At 43.1% G+C, this 15,688-nt stretch overlaps 1 protein-coding gene across 5 annotated transcripts in view; it reads left to right on the top strand.

The window, feature by feature from the left end:
- Window positions 1-15,688, top strand: part of ntng2b (netrin g2b) — a 69,571-nt gene that overhangs the window by 38,481 nt on the left and 15,402 nt on the right. For 3 of the 5 annotated variants that reach the window (XM_072454601.1, XM_072454602.1, XM_072454600.1), the window contains exons 1-2: window positions 14,972-15,023; window positions 15,102-15,203. Coding sequence is in view for 2 of the 5 variants with exons in the window: in XM_072454604.1 (XP_072310705.1) it covers window positions 1,888-1,917; window positions 3,186-3,296; window positions 11,647-11,709; window positions 14,620-14,718; window positions 14,811-14,899 (392 nt within the window). In the remaining 3 variants the exon portion in view is untranslated. Of the gene's footprint in view, window positions 1-1,887; window positions 1,918-3,185; window positions 3,297-11,646; window positions 11,710-14,619; window positions 14,719-14,810; window positions 14,939-14,971; window positions 15,024-15,101; window positions 15,204-15,688 lie in introns of those variants that run through there. The other 2 variants (XM_072454604.1, XM_072454599.1) reach the window with 2 other exon arrangements.

Below are 15,688 nucleotides of genomic sequence, written 5' to 3'. Positions count from 1 at the left end.
CCATCTGCCGTAAGCAAACCAGCTTAGCTTTGCATCACAGGCACAACTATTCTTCCTCGGGTTCACAATCACGAGGATCTATTAACTGACTAATCTTGAATTAGCTAGTTTAGAAGTATGTCAAGACCAGTGGCAAAAATGTGTAATCTCAGTTGTGTTTTCTTCTTTTGTTAGTTTATTATTTTGCTCATTAATGGCAAGACATTAAAGAGAAGAGTGCAAAGAAGATCCTTTCAGTCATATGCACAGCTAAACAAAACAGTTTTTAGCTTAGATTTGAACATTGTCAGACCAGAGGCCTGTCTCACATCTCCAGGAAGACTGTTCCAAATTTTAGGTGCATAAAACTGAAACTCAGATTCCCCATGTTTAGTCCTGACTCTGGCACCAGCAGGAGGCCGGTCCCTGAGGTCCTCAGAGTCTGAGATGGTTCATATGGCACTAACATGTCTGAGATGTACTTTGGTGCTAGGCCATGGAGAGACTTGTACACAAGCAGAGCTGCTTTAAAGTCTATTCTCTGAGCCACAGGAGCCAGTGCAGAGACCTAAGAACAGGACTAATGTGATGGTACTTCCTGGTTCTAGTCAGGACCCGAGCAGCAGCGTTCTGGATGTACTGCAGCTGTTTTACAGCTCGTTTGGAGAGGCCAGTGAGCAGGCCGTTACAGTAGTCAAGTCTACTGGAGACAAACGCATGGATAAGTCTCTCCAAGTCTGGTTTTGACACTATACTTTTGATTTTGGCAATGTTTTTTAGATGATACAAAGCTGCTGATGTTATTGATTTGATGTGGCTGTTAAAGTTCAAGTCTGAGTCCATTATTACCCCAGATTTCTAACTTGATCTGTAGATTTTAGAGCGAGACTCTGGAGGTACTAACACTTTCACTTTGTTTCTGTGGACCAAAGACGATGATTTCAGTCTTGAAATGTATTTATCTCCTTTTATTTTAGCTTCAGCCAAAATAAAGTGAGGGCTAAATATATTTCTGGAGTAATCAGCATTTGTACAATCTTCTTACAATTTAATTTGGTTTATTGCAAATGCAATTTCTACGCAGCCACTTACAAGGGTGAAAGGATAGAGAGCATCTTGTGTCAAGTGCCATCATGTTAAAATCTGTTTTTATGAGAAGTGCTGCTGCTCTGCTCCGTCTCATTAGCTGTAATTAACTTCCTTATAGTAACAGATGCTGACTTTAGCTTGTAATTACATTTATCATATTTAGGTAATCAGTACATAAACACTTCTTTCTGTGCTATGGTCGGTGGTTTTTCGGTCAGCAGCTTCAGACTGGGGTGTCACCAGCTCCACAGCAGGAAAGCAGAACATCCCAGCATGATGACGGGAGTGTGTGTGGGGAAATCCTCTCTCCAAGTGTAGACAGCCACTGTAGCTAGCTCTGATAAAATAATAATCTAGGGCAGCCCCTCCCTCCAACTCCTCTCAGTCGGGGGGGAAAAAAAAGGAAAATGGTCCACCTCGGCTGCATCAACAAGAACGCTTCCACGGTCATTAGCGATAGTTTCTAAAGGTAGTAGCAGTTTTCCTCACACTTCAAAAAATGTCTACTTGTTACTATACTAAGCAAGATTCAATGGGACGGATAATAACGTATTTTTCAGAATCTGCTTCAAAGTCAAGCCCCATAAATATATTATAGAAAAAACCTACATGTAATGACCACCGCTTAATGTTTAAAGGTCAAATAAGGGGACGGGGTCTCATTACGCTTGTATGAAAGGTTAACGCACAAGCCTCCTTTTATTCCCCTCGAACAGCTCCTAAGCTTTCTCGGCCACCTGAGTCTGATACACAAAGGCAAAATGAATGCATAAATAAACGCGCTCTCATCTCTGCGTCTCTTTCGGTTTCTCTTTTTAGGTGCAATCGCGGGCTCTCCCTCCGGTTCAAGTAAGTCACTGAATGGAACCAAGCCTATTCTTTACTTTATCATCCCCACTTCACTTCTTCCATTGTGTTTGTCGCCCACTTTTTTGTCAGTTTCTTTCTTTCCCTGCCACAGCTCAGGCATGCTTCATTATTAATAGACCTTCGCTGTTGTTTCGTCCGTTCATCACATCACATTAACCCTTACAGAAGGAATTCTTCCACAGTGTGCCTATTCAGAGAAATGACATGGGGAAATGAATGGACAGTGTGGAGTGGACGAGGCGTTTCAGCCACACAAAGCAGTAAGGAATGAGGGATGTGTTAGTGTGTTGTAATGCAGTGTGATTCCGGATGAGAAGCAGAGGGAGGCTTGGAATAAAAGGGAATTTGATTAGGGGATTCTCTCGGTGGAGACGCTCCCGGGCGCGTAGCTGTTAGACAGAAACGATCGGCAAAGTGGCAACATCAACCCTGACAGCTCTGGGCTGTTCTCCACATGGTCCAGCAGTAAAAGGCTGACGCATGGCTAGACTCAACAATCGGGCCACAGCCCACAAGTCAGCTTTAAATTAACGCCAATTGTGGAAGTTGCTAAAAGAAACAGCATACTGGTGTTGATGTGATTTATCTTGTAAAAAGATGTGTATACAACATATTAGAGCTAGACTTTTATTGGCATTTTAATCTTTGCCTTAAATCTCTACTACAGGCCGGTATATTGTTTTACCAGACCAGCTGCCTAAAAGATACACATAAAGATTTATTGGAACATTTTAGTGCGAAGAGAGCAATGCACAAAGCATGACTACACTGCCTTACTAAAGGTAACATTTTGAGGTAAAACAGGGCTGTGGGTGAGTTTCTAGTACATTTAAATGACAATAATTTGGGGGAAATTATAAAAATTGTATCAATAGGTCATGTGTTACCTGAAGTCCTATTTAGATCAATTAGTGTATTAGAACCATCAGTCATATACAGTAGCAATTCTGCAAATAGTACACCTCCTGTTTTTGTGCTTTCCAAAAAGGGTTGGTTACCATCGCCTGTGACTGTGAATGCCTTTTTGTAAATAACTTCTTTTAATTAGAGTATTGACCCAAATTACCCTGGTGTGAATACAGCTATTCAAATTCCCTCCTGTTAGATATTTGTGCAGTCCAATTATCATTATTAACACACATTCACTTGTTCCTTTCTGCATGCCAACTTGTTTCTGACGAGTGGGCCGAACTCCTACTCGTGGTGTTCACGTTAATTTTTACCTTTATCTCATCCACTGGGCACAGTATTCGAAGATGAAATGGAGAGTGGATTCCAACATGAAAGACGTGTTGCAGTTGATAATGCTGAGGGTCACACTCAAGGTCAACCAAGGAACAATGGAGCCCCAGGGGAAGGTACACGGTAGAATTAGAAGTAGAATGCAGAAGAGTAGCTGTAGAACATAGCCTAGACTTGTGACAGATTAAAAGAGTGTATATGCGCCTTTAGATGTTCAAGTAGTTTGACCCTGCCTGTGTATACATCATTCATAATTCATGTACGTCCGTTGATGGACATTGGGTGTTTGGGTAGGATGTTAATGTCAGATATGGGTTGTCTTCAGAGCATTGGTGTCAAATATGGACGTTCAGACTTTATTTGTTCTGACTCACTGACTTTACTGTATAAAGTGGTGCCCGGCCCTCGCCTGGCTTCATGCTAAATTTAAACCTGCCATCTTGGCCAGGCAACGAAAGTTTGCATAAAAGCACTTTGGAGAGCAGGACGTGTAGGGTGTTTCGAGCGTAGCTTGCGATGTCGTCACTTTCTCCCTTTTTCAGAAAACGGAAATCCATTAAGAGCGTTTGTTAAACAGCTCAGCACTTTTGTTGTTTGGCTGACATCAGTAGGCAACTCAAAGAATCCACTGATTAGCTGTGATTTACGGAGAGCTGACAGAAGCTTTAACATGCATAAACAAGGCCACAGTCTTTAGTAGGCTGTTTAAAAGGCTGCTGCACGGAAAGGCAATCTCACAACTTTCAACTGATAACTAATAAAAATAATTTTAAAAGGACACATATAATGCTAAATAGACTTCTTTGAGCTTTTAACCATGTTATAACATTGTTCACGATAGTCTGATGATAGTCTAGTTAGTAAACCTTTGTGAATTTCCTGATCTGTGATGTTATATGTCGAGTGACGAGAACTTGTGTACTGTTTTTAAGTCCATATATCATCATTAGACTTGTTCCAAGCATTTCTTCTCTCTACTGACTTTCATTACAATTGAGTGCCCACATTAGCATGTCAGAGGCAAGCTAGCCTTTGTATATCTCGCCTATGTATATCCCTCCGCAGCCAGTAGATGGAGCCCAAAGTCAATTTCTGGCATACGAAATGCCAGAGTGACTTGAGGCCATTTTGGGTTTTGTAATCAGCTTTTGTTTTTTGTTCTAAAACATATATGCCATAGGTACTCAAGGCAATGTTGAAAAGGCAAAGATTGGATTAAAAAAGGCACTACAATCACAGCTCAATCTTGGTTGCTCATGACAAAGCTTTCATATTGCAGAGACACAAACGCAGATTTCACTTTATTATTAGTATAAAGGGCCATTCTCATATAAGATAAGATAAGATATTCCTTTATTGTCCCACATGGGGAAATTTCATTGGTGCAACTCAGGTAGATACAGAGGTAGATACAGAAGAACAGATCACTTATAGGAAGTCTGAAAAACACTTTCAGTAGAAGATCTCCTATAAATAAATAAAAACTCCCATAGACAAATAAATAAATAAATACATAAATACCATTGCATGTGATCACGACAGTAATTGCACATGAATATGTGTCACGACAGCACATAGGTTGCACATGAAATGAATTCCAACAGCAATTGCACATATGACAGAATTGCACATCAGTATTAGGTTAGGTCAGTATTGCGAGTGTTCAGTACTAACAGTTTTTGTTACAAAGTCTGACAGCAGCAGGAAGGAAAGACCTACGGAACCTTTCCTTCGCACATCGAGGGTGGATCAGTCTCTCACTGAAGCTGCTCTCCAGAGCGGAGAGAGTGTCCTGCAGGGGGTGACACTCATGGTCCAGCATAGATGTGAATCTAGCCAGGACCCTCCTGTCCCCCACCTCCTGCACCGAGTCCAGAGCACAGCCCAGGACGGACCTGGACTTCTTGATGACTCTGCCCAGCTTCTTCCTCTCCCTCTCTGTGATGCTGCTGCTCCAGCAGGCCACACCGTACAGGAGGGCTGATGCCACCACAGAGTCGTAGAAGGTCTTCAGGAGTGGCCCTGTCACTCCAAAAGACCTGAGTCTCCTCAGGAGGTAGAGCCGACTCTGGCTCTTCCTGTACAGTGCGTCCGTGTTATGAGTCCAGTCCAGTTTGTGGTTCAGATGAACACCCAGGTACTTGCATGAGTCCACTCTCTCAATGTCCCGTCCCTGGATGTTCACTGGTGAGGGGGCAGTGGGGTGGCGTCTGCGGAAATCCATCACCATCTCCTTGGTCTTCCCCGCGTTGATGAGGAGGTGGTTCCGCTGACACCAGTCCACAAAGTCCTGCGCCAGTCCTCTGTACTCCGCGTCATCGTCGTCCGTGATGAGTCCGATGATGGCAGAGTCGTCAGAGAACTTCTGCAGGACACAGCTGTCCGTGTCATGTCTGAAGTCTGCAGTGTAAAGGGTGAAGAGAAAGGGCGCGAGGAAAGTGCCCTGGGGCGCCCCCACACTGCAGGTCCGAGTGTCAGACACACAGTTCCGGGCTCTCACAAACTGGGGTCGGTCTGTGAGGTAGTCCAGGATCCACTCTGCCAGGTCATACTCCACACCAGCCGTCTCCAGCTTGTCCCTCAGGAGCAGTGGCTGGATGGTGTTGAAGGCGCTGGAAAGATCGAAGAACAGAATCCTCACAGAGCTGCCAGGCTTTTCCAGGTGAGAGAGAGAGCGGTGCAGCAGGGAGATGACGGCGTCCTCCACTCCGACGCCAGACCGATATGCAAACTGCAGCGGGTCCATGGCTGAGCTCACGGTGGAGCGGAGGTGGTCCAGGACTAGCCGCTCCAGTGTCTTCATCAGGTGGGACGTGAGAGCCACTGGCCTGAAGCTGTTGAGGTCTTTGGGGCGCGGTGTCTTAGGCACAGGTACCAGACAGGAGGTCTTCCAGACCTGTGGTACCACCCTCAGCTTCAGGCTCATGTTGAAGACATGCTCCATAACTCCACACAGTTCATCTGCGCAGGACTTAAGGAGCCTGGGGCTGATGCCATCAGGTCCTGCTGCCTTCCTCACTTTAATCCTCTTCAGCTCACTCCTCACCTGTGCTGCTGTGACAGTCAGTGGTTGGCAGGGGGACTGTGTGCTGGGGGGATGGGTGAGTCCAGGCGAAGTGGGGAGCCGATGGTCCGGGGCAGATAAGCGAAGAGGAACAGATGCAGGGCATTGTCCAGCTGTGGAAGAGGGAGCATGCAGCTGTGCAGGGGGAGGGGCGGGTGACCGATCAAACCTCAAGAAGTGAGCATTTAAATCATTCACCCACTGTAGATCCCCCTCTGTCTGGGCAGGGGGGATTTTGAAGCCCGAGATGGTTTTCAGGCTCCTCCACACTCCCTGAATGTTCTTTTGCTGCAGCTGCTCCTCCATCCTCCTCTTGTAGCCGGCCTCAGCCTGCCTGATCTTCCTCCTCAGCTCCTTCTGCACAGTCCTCAGCTCCCCCTTGTTCCCTGACCTGAAGGCTCTCTTCTTCTCCTTCAGCAGAGCCTTCAGTTCACGGTTAATCCATGGCTTGTTGTTTGGAAAACACCGCACCGTCCGGGAGGGAACAATGTTCTCAAAACAGAAGTTGATGTAGTCCGTGATGCACTCTGTGATGGTGTTGATGTCCTCCCCATGTGGGTCATAAAGCTCAGTCCAGACAGTGGTGCTGAAGCAGTCCCTCAGAGCCTCCTCGCTCTCAGCAGACCACATCCTCACCTCACGGGACACCACAGGCTGCCTGCGCACGATGGGTTCATACACAGGCCTCAGATGTACAAGGTTGTGGTCCGAGCTGCCCAGGGGAGGGAGGGGGGAAGAAGAATAAGCCTCTTTGGTGTTGGCAAAAAACAAGTCCAATGTTCTATTCTCTCTGGTGGGGCAGGTAACATACTGGGTGTATGTTGGTAGAACAGAAGAGGGAGAAGCGTGGTTAAAGTCACCAGAGATGAGGAAGAGAGCCTGTGGATGCTGTGTTTGCAGCCTACAAGTGCAGGAGAGCAGTGCTTCACAAGCATTTTCAGCATTGGCAGACGGGGCCACATAGACTGCGATCAAAATCACATGTGAGAACTCCCGGGGCAGATAGTATGGCCTCATGCCAATAGCCAATAGTTCAATATCCTTGTTACATAGCTGCTCCCTCACTGTGCAGTGTTCGGGTTTGGACCAGCTCGTGTTCACATACACCGCCAGACCTCCACCTCTTTTCTTCAAGCATTCTTTCATTCTGTCCGCCCGCAGCAGATGAAAATTGTCCAAACCTACAATAGTCTGGCATTTCTGCTGTTAACCAGGTCTCTGTGAAAATCAAGACGCTGCTGTCCCTATAAATCCTCTGGGACCGCATGAGGCTCGCTATTTCCGTCATTTTATTTTGAAGGGACCTCACGTTACCCATGACTACGGCGGGAACCGACTTCCTGTTTGTCCCTCTCTTCTCTCGGAGTTTACGTCCAGCCCGTCTGCCTCGTTGCGTTTTCCTTAGGATGTCCGCCGGGATAACGTGACGATCTCCGGGTAAGACGACTGTTCTCCGCAGTTTCATGAGTTCCTCCTTTGTGTAAACGCGGTACGGCGCCGGCCGGGGGCGGGGCCGGAGCCGGGGGACTCAGAGCCAAGACACATCGCAACGACATGACGAAAACACTCAATCCAGCCGAATAAAGTCAAAACAAGTTAATTTAAAGCGATTCCAGTGCGTGTCCCGATCGTTCGTGAAGTTCCTCTTTCATATAAACGTGTGTATAAACGTGTACCGACGACACGCCGAACTTTAGCGCGGCCGGAGGGCGCGGGGGGGGGCTGGTGGGCTCGCTCGGAGCTAGCTCACGTCACAACACAAAGAACGCAACGAAAAACACTCAAATCCAGCCGAAAAAAGTCAAAAACAGTTGAATTAAAAAACTATTCCAGCGCGTGTCCCTATCGTACAGTAAAATAGAAAAAATATACTTACTATATTTACAAAATATAGGAGATAAAGCACAATAAGTGTGAGAAAGAAGAGAGAGCGTTTACACCGGGCTGCCAGCTGTACCAGCGCCTTATGAAAGCTCAGAATCTGCAGAATTCAATTGCACTAGTGCTCGGCTGCAGGTGGTGAGGTTTGGAAGTGCGTAGTCAGATTAGAGAGGCATTTTTAGACAAATATCCAACAGTTTTTTGTCCTAGGAACCCAAATGTGAGGCTCATTTCTGCTTGACAACCAAAAACACCACATTATAACATAAATAACTAGCCCTGTCACGATAATTACTACCAGTATATCTACTATTTTTAGGGGTAAATATTTATTGTGGGTACTTTTTCTTTGCACTAGTTTTGTTATTTTTTCATTGTACTGTAAGATTTGACCTGTAGAGGGCCACATAATCAACATCCACAACTCATTATAAAACAAATAAAGGTGGATTTATGTTTTTTGTTCTGTTTTCTATGTAATTCACCACAGTAATAGAAATGGGCCCATTAACTTCCTGTTTAAAACTTACAGATCTGGTAAGCGCCGTCTCTTCCTAGTAACATTTCACTAACAAGCAGCGGATTTTCATTTACATGTTTTTTTTATTTTTGAAAAGTGTCTACGTGGTATTTTAGAACCCTGCATGTATCACTTGGAGTCTTATGTTTTCAAATAATCACAGCTAAGTACAGGGAGGTGGGTGGGCATAGGGGATAGGCCAAAACAGGGATTTTCTGAGCACTCGAGCCTCAGTTGCAGGACAATACAGGATTACACAAACCTCTATGAATCAATCTAAAAATAACTTGGAGGAAATTGATTACGAGGAAAAACCTGTGTAGCTAGTTTAAAAGCTCAATAAAGTTGATTTAGCATAATATTACCCCTTTAAACATTATTGTACATTTACTTTCAGAATGATTGTGTCAGTAGCATGAAGTAGTTTCAATATTTTGGTTCATCGTGATATTTTCTGCTCTCAAAAATGTCCAGTGTTTTTGTATTTAAGAATAATCACCACTACAGTTATTTGTAAAAACAATATTTGATTTGGACAATTGAAAATTAAAAAAAAATGTACATGCCTTTTCAGTTCAGTTCAGTTCAGTTCAGTTCCAGTGTATGTATTCAATATAATAATGAAAATGAATATTAATGCAGATTATTATGACCGTACTATGCAATTTGATTTTAAAGATACAACAAAAACATGTCCCGACCGATTACTGGAAGAGCCCTTTTCAACTCATTGATGGACAAATATGACTGTAATTGCTCTAAATTGGTTATAGCTTTACTTTCTATTTCAATCCTCTCTTCTATTTATAATATTTTTCACTGATGTGTGGCGAGCAAATGAGGCAGGCTTTGATGAGTTTTGCTTCTGCTTGGGCCTTTTCAGTCACTATCTTCTGGACAAATTCTGTTGCTGCCTATTTGGAATGTAGGTCGATAGTTGAATGAAAAGATGGCAAAACCTTTCAAAACATCTCAGTATCTCTGTGATCTGACCGTATCTGACCAAAACGGCACTTAAAAAATGACAACTGCACGAGAAAATGTATACACAAAAGTACTTGGGGGAAAAAAAGCTAAAATAAACTTCCAAAGATAGACATCTAACTCACTCCATGCCTTTTTGTTGTCCCATATGAATCCTTATAATCTAAATGAAACACTTAGTTGACACATTTTGGTAGACTACAACACCATTGACCAATTAATTGGCTAAATGACTAAAAGCCTACAGCGCTAGTGTTTATTTTATTGTTAATTGTGACTGAAATAAACGGAAACTGTACGTAAATTCTACATGCCTTTGATTCCAAAGTTATTGCATTTAGTTACACTGCGGATGTGAATGAATCTGAATCAGAATGACAAGTGACAAAACAAAATTCACAGGTTAGGAACTTTCTTTGGTGATTCAGTGCAACTTGCAACAATGAACAATAATAAAAGCAAGATATATCAAATAAGTCATGGATTCAATAAAAATCATTTCCATTTACAATTTACTAATAAGATTAAAATAGATTTTACAGTTGAATTTACAGATGTGGTGCAGAAAGTGAACAGTGCAGTGAGTGAATTATGGTTAAAGTGACAATGTTTAAGAAGTGTTCATGAGTCCAACAGCAGAGGGAAAGAAACTGTTCTTGTGGCGGGAGGTTCTGGTCCGGGTGGACCGTAGCCTCCTGCCTGAGGGGAGTGGCCTCCTGCCTGAGGGGAGTGGCTCAAATAGTCTGTGTCGGCTGTGATCTGACCTGCTCGTCCCAGAGCCCTGGATGAAGAGTGCTGAATGAGTGCTCAGTTGAAAAAGAGAGCATTGTACACTGTTTTTTTTTAGCTCAGATGTATTCATCCTTAACATGGCCCTTCCATGAACTGTGAGCATGTGTTTCATATCTGGCATATGGTTCATTTCAGGAGCACCAATAAATCCTCTCTATTCATGTCTCTTTCCTCTGGGGACGTAAGGTCTTAAGTCCTGCTCTCACTGTGCACAACCACTAGTTATTGAAATATGTTTAGGAATTAATTCTAGAGACCCATTCTGACAGGGGTTACTGTAACTATAGTAAGCTACAAATCCCCACGACGGTCAGACAATTGGAGGACAGTAAAAGTCAGAGTACAATCGGTGTGTTGTGTGACCTTGACCACATTTCTAGCACATTTTAAGAGACACAAATGTAGTGCTTTGTCGTTCTTTGTCAGATCTCTGCCCCAGTTAAGTCAGTGAGCATGCGCAGATAAGGATTAGTTGTGTGTTGGCAAGAGAGTCTGATCTACAGAGGCCTATGTTCATTGGTCAGCCAGAGTGTGTATATGTGTGTGTATGTGCTGATGTGATGAGGTCACCTAGCTAGTCTTAGTGATCCCAAAAATGCCCCGGCTTCATATTCTCATCCAAAACTAGAGCCCAGCAGAGCAGCATCCTGGCTCATGCTGCGATGTACTACTGGAAACTAGCATTGTTTTGGCTCTTTAACAGTTTTACTTAAGGCATCTTTTGAAATGGCTGCTTTTCAATCAGAATTAGTCTTGGCTTCAGACCAACACATTGGTTCATGTCTGTAAAAGCGTTGTACATATTAATATAATTTCTGCTATCACTGTGACCAGTGCCATTAGTTTCTGGAAAATGTTAAATGCTCCTGAATTGCAATGCCTTCATTAGTGTGGCTCTATGTTCATTTTCTATCACTTTAGTCATAAATTCTGGTACAGCTAAGACTGACAGGTAGCATTAAAATATTATTAGCATTTTAGTCTTCTATAAACCCTGTGACAAATGATCTCATTATATTCCAGTACGACAGTGTGAAGGCACCTAAATGCTTCACCGTGTATCAGAGCACACAATGCCAATGGGAGAGTTATGGCACAGTCCATCTGCTCAGACAGACAAATCCCAGGGCATTACGTAATACATAAGGTCATGATGTAATGCAATGTGTGAAAGTGTGATGGCGCTGTTTTATAGCAATGTGAGATCAAATCTGTTCTTTTGTAGAGCCCACAGATTCTGGGCCTGGGCTCTCACACTTTAACCAGCAGGTCAACCAGCTGAATGAAGGTAAAGGTACTTTTCTCATCTGTCAAAGCTTTACAGTGCTTTTGAAAATGCTGAGGCTGTGAGTGAGACGCTGAGTAAGAACATGTCACATGTTTATTGTATATGCACTTAAACATGTGACTTGATTAGCATGGTTTTTTAGCAAATTTCTAAACTTTGTATATTAATGAACCCTATCTGGACGACAGGGATTACATCGACAGCCTTCAATTGTATAAAAGCATTTAATAATAAAAAATAATCGATCCATCTAAACTGAGAAAAAATCTGTGTCAATGTTTTCATTTGTGTCAAGGGTACAATTATATTTGAAAAGTTGAAAAGTAAGTTCAAATGCAAATTAGCAATATGACACTGTCATATATTATTAGATAAAAAACAATGATAGCTCCACCTTTAACAGCCCCTGTGCTTACAAAATATTGCCAGGACTGAAAGGGTTGTAAAACAACTTTTGTTTTTAGCCGATCTCAGCAGTGTGAAGTTACACTCATTGTGTGTTTCACTGGTGCGTGAGTATGAGCACAGCTGTCTATTTCATATGCACATTTGGATAGAAAAATAAGAGCTTTTGGATAAACAATCTGAGGCTGCATCTCTAATGCTAATGCATTAGCCCGCTCATTGCATTTGTAATCTCTGTCCTCTTGTAACTGATGCTAGACTCCAGTGAGAATTACAAACAGCACAGTCTGTTATATAGGCCACAGGGCTGAGGCTGTTTTGCTCACTTCCTGGTTCAGCAGAGTGGCTCCCTGCTTCACACAGAGCCCCCTCTGCAGCAGATCAGCTCACAGTCTCACCAAGGCTCACCAGGAGCCCAACATCATTTGGTCAATGAGCATCATCACCTGCCACATTCAGTCCAGACTACAACACCAGCCTGTATCAAATTGTGTTAAAGCAGGGTAAAGGTAAATGCCCCGCTCTCAGCATTACAGACTAATCAAATTTACAACAAGAGCTCTATTTCCATCAGTGCATGGCATTGTAGTGTTAAATTATTTCCAGAAGATGAAAGTCACTGATGTATCCTTACACATTTAATGCTACTCAGCATCAAATTGCATGTAAGAGATGCTTATTGAATTTGGCTAGTGGCACTGGCACTGAAATCTAGTTAATGCAGGAGGCAGACTGAAGCGTGAGTGAAAAGTAAAAGGAGGGGGGACAGCAGCAGATTGTGAAAATAGTTGATAGGGATTTTGCATCATTCAAACACAGGATTGTGAAGTGACGGATGAAAATTAATTTAAAATGTGAACCTTAACCAAATCCTGCAGACCTTAGTGACAGAAAAGTGTTCACTCACATTATGTGCATACCGTTAAAAAACAGCAAGCAAGCTTAAATCCTGTCACTCTTAAATCATGCATATTTTATTAGTTTGTTAAATTGAGCAGAGAATGGAATTAGAAAATTATTGTATATAGTATGGAGAAAGTGTGGAGCAGAAAGTTAAAAGATTTAATTTCTTAGTTTTGAATAAAAATATCACTTCTGAAGAGCAGTGAATATTGCCCACCTATAAGTCAGCCACCACCATTCTTGGCACGCTGTCATGTTGCCAAGTAGGAGAGCAGATGAAGAGCTCCATCAATGCCACCGTGTGCAAAGCCCGACAGACTTTCACGCTTTTCTTTCCATCAGTGTGAAGTGAGAAGAAGCCCTGACTGGTGTCCAACAGTTCAGCCTGATCTGATTGAGATTAATGCCAAGAAAAACTCCTATTGGTTTGACCATTCAGGCTGCCCGCATTACTGGGACTAAATACACTTATGACATGATAGAGCGGCCAGTGGAGAGAATAGCCCTGTCCAGCGTACATGAGAGCGTGACAGATATGTGTGAGCTGAGAGAGGCCATAGTGGGAGGTAGACAGGGGTTACTTTGATGAGATGTAATGATGGCATAATGCCAGTTGTGTGAAATGGTTCCGTGTGCAGTAAGAACAGCTGCTGGCATCCTGTCTTCCTGGAGCCCCGGGGAGGGTGGGAGGCAGGGAGAAGAAGGGGTAAGGGGAAGTGCGTAGGCGGAGGCAGCCTGGAGGGAGACACTCAGCAGGGGAGACGCTTGCAGGATGCCCCTCTCTAAAGAAGTAGCACAGACTTACATGGGCCGGGTGGAGTCTCCTCCAGGGGAAACACAGATGGAAGCAGGCTGTACTGTATTCTCCTGTGGCCGCTTCATCATTAGTCCCTGAATGACATGCATCGTGTGGTCACTACCTGTGATTGGTTAGTTGTATTTTTAGGCATCATAATCTGGAAGCCGTGGGGTTTGATTTATTGAACTGTTAATGCTGTTGCTCCAAACAGGGAAAGTAGAAGGCAGTGGAGAACAGAGCAAATTGTAGGTTTTTCTACTGGCACACTCAGTAGTGTGTAAACTAGAAGCAGAGGAATAGCAAAATACAGAGTGGGAAAGTGGAGCACAAGAAACAGGAATAAAAGACAATTAAAAATGCACTAAAAGGGAATGAAACTAAATAAGTGTTTTATTGTTATACGATTTTAAGTCTGATAATACAGAAGTACTAATTATAAATGTTTTCTATAACAGTTTGTCCAGATTAAATTAATGTTCATATTTATGTTTAAAAATGAGAGCAAAGATGAGCCTTCTCTTCCTTTATGACAAGCAGAAAGAAACAAGCTCTTTGGGAGAGTGTGAACACCCAGCAGCAGAAGACTCCATGACACTCAGATAAAAGGCACGTCATTTCTTTCAGCCTGAGTGAGAGTGTAAGGATAAAGGCGTTTCTCAAGCCTACTTTTTTCTTAAAAACTCAGGGCTGTGGCCTCTAATGGGGGAAGCCAATATCAACCAATATTGGGCAATTCACAAGAGGAGGTGGTTTTACAGAATAGATACTTATGCTGATATGTTAATGATCACTCCATGTCTCAGTGTCCCATAAGACTGAGGACCAGAGTCACAGCCACCAAACAACTGTCTCATCTCACCCTGGGGAAGAGAGCAACAATGAAGTTAACCATGAGTCAAAAGGTACTGTCTAGAATAGGCTAATTTATAATGATAAGCGCAAATTTGAAAATGATCACGGCCACTGAATTCTCTGGGGTATTTTTGTGTGTTAGCTGTTCACAATTCTGAGGAGCAAGAGACGGATGCTCATAGTGCTCCATCTGAGCACATTCAAGGTATAAGAGTGCACCATGTTGTGTAGTGTTGTGTTTCAGTAGATTATGTTAACGCCTTGTACTGTCAGTCTCTAAACCTGAGGACCATGGACACGAGCCACACAGAGCCACAGGACCCAATGGAGTCAGTATAGAGGGACAAGAAGGCAGGTATCTTAGTCATCTCAAGTTTAAGTAGTTTATACTGTATTTCTCAATGTCAACATTGATATCACTGTGGTGTGACAGTCTTCCACAAGTCTGACGAACAGCGACATGACACTAATGACCACACAACCACCACATCACATCATGAAGAGGAAAGTCACCTGGAACAGGCTGGGGAAGAAGGTATATATTTAGCAGTCATAGCTGTAGTAATGAAAACTGTTAGAACATTTTATTGTGCAGGGTTTATTGGGCTGTCACTTCTTCACAAGATTTAGTTCATAAAGTTTTTTGCACTTAGACATGGTAGTGTCTGATTGAAGTATTAAGGCCAACAGACAGTATTTGCTTTGCTCAAACTTGCGCCACAATTCAAACATTTGGACTTGGTGCCATGTTTCCTCACATTGTAACTAAGAGAAGAAAGGACAAAAACACTTTCAGTGAGAGCGTCATCTTGTCCAGTTCCAGTGCAGAGGAAACTCTTACTGTACTCTTACATATTGCTAAACTCGCTAAGCTACAAACATTTTTACATTTTGTCTCCTGACACAGCCTCTTGCTTCTTATCTCATTGTGTGGGTGAGCATAAGATAAAAACACATCTTAGGCACCCTTTGGGTTGTGTTAAATCCACCCTGTGGTGTGTGTTGGCATGTAGGGCTTAA

The sequence above is a fragment of the Eucyclogobius newberryi genome, unplaced genomic scaffold (assembly GCF_026437365.1).
Source record: "Eucyclogobius newberryi isolate DKJ021-1_F unplaced genomic scaffold, fEucNew1.0.hap1 SCAF_2, whole genome shotgun sequence".
In the NCBI taxonomy this organism is placed as follows: domain Eukaryota; kingdom Metazoa; phylum Chordata; class Actinopteri; order Gobiiformes; family Gobiidae; genus Eucyclogobius; species Eucyclogobius newberryi.
Note: the sequence above shows the minus strand (reverse complement) of the source record. Positions and strands in the feature narration are given on the sequence as shown.